This window comes from Achroia grisella, unplaced genomic scaffold (genome assembly GCF_030625045.1).
Source record: "Achroia grisella isolate CSIRO2021 unplaced genomic scaffold, CSIRO_AGI_Agris_v1 utg642, whole genome shotgun sequence".
NCBI classification, from domain to species: domain Eukaryota; kingdom Metazoa; phylum Arthropoda; class Insecta; order Lepidoptera; family Pyralidae; genus Achroia; species Achroia grisella.
Genome location: NW_026712979.1, coordinates 4,172,069 through 4,177,625, shown reverse-complemented (window position 1 = coordinate 4,177,625; position 5,557 = coordinate 4,172,069). Strand labels below are relative to the sequence as shown.

Genomic DNA, 5,557 nt, shown 5'->3' with positions numbered 1-5,557 from the left:
TTGGCTCTAATGTGGTGCAACAGAAGCTCGTGGTCGCTATTTATTACACCATTATCTGTTATCTTGATAATTTATGTATTCGAACACAACTGTTAGGTTAGGATTGCACTGTATGTATTGTATATGTCATTATTACCTATCTATACATATATATCAAGTTAAAATTATGTTATTTTATTGTTGTGTTTTATGTTGTTTTAATAATTACATAAAAATATAAACAATAATTTGGAAAAAATAAATCAATATACATTAACTTTTTCAGCGCATGAATTAAAACATGTGGTACAAACATCACAGTGCAGGAAAGGTGAGGTGAGGGTGATATGTAATGTAACCTAGGTGACGGATCTATGCACCTTAATTTTATTGTCCCAAACATAATAATTTTATATACTTCAAACTACTGATACCATGAATTTTAGATATTGAAGGCCTTATGTTACTGAAAATGGTGAAATGTAAAATAATATTATATGACTTTGATTTTATAGGTATGACTAGCTGTCACTGGCGACTACGTTTGCGTGTTTTTAATAAAAAAAATTCTTCGCGATACAATTACATATAAGAATATATAAAAAGAGTAGTTTTCATTGTTCAATTACTCAGACTGTTTGCCCTTGTATGGTTACTAAAACTAAATTTACTTAGATTGCTTCAACATGACGTAATATGAAAAGGTTGTCTTGAATACCTGAAAAATTAATGACATTTATTATATTATTAATTAATTGTTTTTTTTATACTTTTTATTGCACCATATACAGAAAGTAATGAAATTATAAATATTCATGTACTTTCGTCTTATCGCTAAGTACATAATCTCTTCCAGACAACTTTTTAGGTCGATAAAGTAAAGATTTGAAAAGATATAAAGGGTAGGTTGCGCGCGTTAAAATAAAAATACAGTAGTATATTTATAATTCACACATAAGTATTTCTTAATCTTAATAATATTATAAACGCGAAAGTTTGTGAGTATGGATGAATGTATGTTACACTTTCACGCAAAAACTACTGAACGGATTTTGATGAAACTTTACAGTAATATAGATTATACATTTGAATAACATATACGCTAAAATTTAAATACATATTATATAAAGTGTACGAATTATACTAATAAATTTTAAGTAAGAGTAAGTGCAGACGAAGTTGCAGGGGTCAGCTAGTAGATGTAATTGTATTATGGTGAATATTATATTAAATTATACTACTTTATATTATTTTATAATCAACATCTTGTTACACTCTTCCTCTCTATCAGATCATAGTCATATTTTATAGTGTATAATCTAAGCACCTCTTTCAACCTTTGTAAATGATAAAATATTATTAAAAAAATGAATAACTTACAGAGATCATAAGTCGAACTCCTGCTCTGAGACCTCCTGGCATTATAATCTGCATAGGTGTCTGAGACATTGTAAGCATTAACAATACATGTTTTTTGTTAGGTACTGACATATCTTCCCATGGGATATTATACACAATACTCGGTAAGTCCTCACTCTAAAAAAGAACAATTCATACCAAAATATGGGTATAACTAAAATGTACAGCTAAAATAGTCATTGATTAATATAGAAAAGCTCTCTTTTACACAGTATTTTTCTCAGCTTTCTTAACCCTATATCTAAGTTAAATCTGGCAACATATTCTAAAAAAAACCATGTTAATCCCTCCATTCATTCTTACGTGAAACCTTAATCCATAAACTGACAAAATAAATAGATAGTTCGTTTTTGCCTTGTAATAATTTCAGGATTTTATCAGATATATAATAGATTTTTAATGAAAATTAAGAGAATTATTTTAGTTAATATCGAATTAATATATAACTGTCTTACCTCCATTGGTATTTGCTCTATAATAATAGAAACTGTAACAATCTGAAGTATTAGGACTATACCCAACACAACGTATACTGGGGCGCTTTCCTTGCTCTAAAAATATAATTATAAATCTATTGATTTATAGAATATAATTCATTAGCAATATACAGTAAAGAAAAGACATAAATAATGTATTTATTAATGCTACTCATGTATAATTACAATAAGGCATACTCATTGCTGAAAGCAATCTTTTCAAGGCAACTTAGTCGAGTAAGTAGTTAAATATACATGTAGTTTATGTAAGTGAATCTAATTTAAACAATTATTATTAATTATCCTTCGCATAAATACATATGTTATTAATATAATTAATAACATATGTATTATATATATTAATAAAATCTAATGTTTCTTTACAATGATATCTACGTTTGTCTTATACTAGTATTAAACATTCTAGAAGGAATTCTCGAAATAATAATGAAAACCAAATCAAATTCCATTTTGCAGTTTAGAACATTAAGTAAAAAACAAATAGATGGACAATGCAACAGCAACTTTGCTTTATACAATTAATGAGATAAATTAATTAACAATAGTAGAAAGATTATTTAAAATTAATAAGAAAAAGATACTTATATACCCCCTTGGGGGTATTCAGTGGAGTTATCAGAGGTGTCGTGGTGAACGGAACTTTTGACGTGCGACATATGGTAGCGAGCGTGTCTACTACCGTTTCTAGTATTGATTTTAGTTTCTTATCATTGTTCCCATCACTGAACAGTCAGAAGATATATAAATTAATACACGAAGTTTTTTCTATGTCGCCAAATTTGAACTCATGTCCTTTTGGCTTAAATCGTGGTAGCAAACATTATGTCATGATGCTGCTATTCTAATTTGATTTAGTAAATATCACAAATTTAATTAAAAAAACAATGTTTACCCCTTCCATTATCTGGTACAATACCAGGCTGTCTACGAATAAATTGGTCCCATAACCTCCGCATACAGAAATACCAAATACATCTTGTATATCATTTTTAATTCTGAAAAGCAATACTAAAATATACATTAAATTGTCAAAATTGCATTCGAGCTCTGTCTACCTATTTGAGTCACCAAGGTGATGAAATTACAGGATAAGATAACATTTTCATATTCTTCACTGGAATGGCAACACATGAGTATAAACAAATATATCATATCATATTCATGATGCTATACATAATATACATAGGCAACCACTTAGCATCAAATAGGCCGTGATAATTACTTAAAAGAATAGTTTTTGTCACACAATAGACCCGGCACTCGCACTATGGATCCTACATATAGGTCAAACTATTTGCTAAATAAAGTCCAAATATTATTATACTCACTCTTTCACAAAAATATGATATTTGATAATATCAGTTAAAGTTTTCTTTACCTCCAGGTTATTCAAGCCATCCCATTTCTGTGACGATATCTTATATTTCAAAATTTTTATGTGACCGATTAAATGAAATATTATACATGCATATATTCCATTTGCGAAAGCAATAATACTAGAAGCATTCGCAACTAGGTATACATTTAATGAATGTACCATTTGCCAATTACGATAATTATGCAAATAATCGAATGGATACCACAAATGAATGCTTGTTTCAAATGTTCTCGTTTTGTTATTTATTATTAGATCCTTATATTTTAAGCTTGTGATAGCGGGACTGATTACCCATAGTGCTCCATCTGTAAGTGTTAATATTATAAAACTGCCCACCGCAATACGTATATAAAGTTCAGTTTCAACTGTTATCTGAAAATAAATAAAGATTTCCATATAATAAATACGTTATTGTCTATTTCACCGAGGTAGACTAAAAAGTTATCGGTGTGCTTACGAAGCAGCTTGCTTTGTAAATTAAGTTTTGTCAGTTGTAGAGTACGATTAGGCAGTAAAATTATAGGATAAAAGATATAACTTTTAATCATCTAGAAATGAAATTATGTGAGCTTGTTTAATAAAAATATTTAAAGAGATAGGATTTTCAATTGCTACGTAAAAAGTAATTTAAATAAAAATGGGGAGTAGGAATAGTGATTAAAGAATGATGATAATAATGAATGATTTTGACTTCGACATTTTACTTAAGAGCGTTTCTCTTGGGTTTAGTATGTACTCTTTATTTTTCTTACCTTTTTCACAAAATTGTTTTGATCTTTTATATGACATAAATGAAAATGTCGAAAAAACCTCTCAGTTATGCTCTTATATTTCTTCGTTTGTGCTGTAAGTAGCTGTATCTAAAACGTGAACAAGAGAACGATGTGTAACTTATAATTGTGCTAAATTGTGACAGGTGCTCAGTACTTGTATTAATCAAAATATTTATCATACAGACATGTAGGTATGAGTTAAATACAATATATTTATACTGCCATTGCTCATATGTACTCTTATGGGAAAGTTCTGTTTTAAATTACCGAAATAAAATTAAGTAGTAAGACGTCGGTATCTTATTTATTTCAACCAACAAGTGACATAGTTAAAAAGTGAAATACAGAATCAAAATAACGAAATCCTGTGCTGAGGTTCAAATACCTAGCTAGTTCTGCTCCATTAGTTCTTTTTAGAGTTTAGAGTCACTCTTCCCTCTGCACTCGCTTCCATTTTCTTCCGGTGAAGCTGTAAAGCTCAGCTACGACCAACAGTTCGTAGAAAAGACAAGAAAATGCAAATATCCCTTATTATTCCTGAATGGCAACCCAGGAAAGGAACTATTAGCGTCAAATGTGATTTCCGTACTGTTGTTTATGTATATAGGCTACAGCTGCGACTTACAGTAATGTAGGTCGTTCACTTCTTTGCCAAATGTGGGTAATTATAGAATTTAATATTAGCTATATTACTATTGATTAAATACAGTCTTATGGGAAAACCGGTTTGAAACCAGAAAATATCAGTGCACTTACGTTTATCAAAGTCGCTACCGGTATCAATACGAATATACTCGTAATCGAATCAAAAGATAGTTTACTGTAATTAAATAATATATTTATGATCTGTGATACCAGTGTCATTGGGGCAAATATTAAAATTAAATTAGTGTTTATTTTGAAAGCCAGATATTCTATTTTATTTTTAATTTTTTCAAACCCCCATGATTCTTGATGACCCATAGCTAAATAAGTCATAGAATACGCTAATATACGATACATTAGTTGTTGTTGTGGTGGACGTCTGAAAGAAAAATTGTTAGGTATTAATTTCTGTAGTAGTAGTATTAAATGATCATTACGTAAAAAAAGTTTGTTTCACCGTTCAGGTCGTTTTATCGTGAAGTAATATTTAGTTAGATATACCCACTTTTGCATTTATGATATTAATATCTAGAAAGTTCAATGTTCTGAAAAGAAAACATCATCATCATCATCATCAGCCCACTGCAGTCCACTGCTGGACATAAGCCTCTCCCAAGGCACGCCACTGGGCACGATCTTCAGCCCTTCTCATCCAGTTACTACCCGCAACCCTACGTAAGTCGTCGCTCCACCTACCTTCCTCCCAAAGAAAACATATTTAAAATATATATATAAAATACGCTACCAGTACTTGAGCAACATGGCGCCCTGCATGTGTGCACTCCTGAGCATGAATAAGCTCATGAGTGTCGCACAAGGCTGTTTGTAGTACTACAAGATAATTTGCGGCATTACGAAGAGCAGTC

At 30.2% G+C, this 5,557-nt stretch overlaps 1 protein-coding gene across 1 annotated transcript; it reads right to left on the bottom strand.

Annotated features, from left to right (window-relative positions):
- Positions 1–646: 646 nt before the first annotated feature.
- On the bottom strand, positions 647–5,063 carry LOC131849538 (uncharacterized). The gene is made up of 7 exons (XM_059199625.1): positions 4,803–5,063; positions 4,026–4,133; positions 3,224–3,645; positions 2,788–2,890; positions 1,854–1,949; positions 1,360–1,515; positions 647–697 (listed from the first exon to the last, which is right to left on the bottom strand). The coding sequence occupies exons 1-7, from the start codon at positions 5,046–5,048 to the stop codon at positions 647–649; spliced, it is 1,182 nt and encodes a 393-aa protein (XP_059055608.1). The 5' UTR covers positions 5,049–5,063.
- Positions 5,064–5,557: the final 494 nt, after the last annotated feature.

Excerpts from the sequence above, each read along its gene's own strand:
- LOC131849538 (XM_059199625.1), bottom strand. The coding sequence starts at position 5,048 with ATGTATCGTATATTAGCGTATTCTATGACTTATTTAGCTATGGGTCAT. Across the intron at positions 4,134-4,802 it reads CGGTAGCGACTTTGATAAAC|ATACAGCTACTTACAGCACA; the intron begins GTAAGTGCACTG and ends TTCACGTTTTAG. Across the intron at positions 698-1,359 it reads GAGTTCGACTTATGATCTCT|GTATTCAAGACAACCTTTTC; the intron begins GTAAGTTATTCA and ends TTAATTTTTCAG.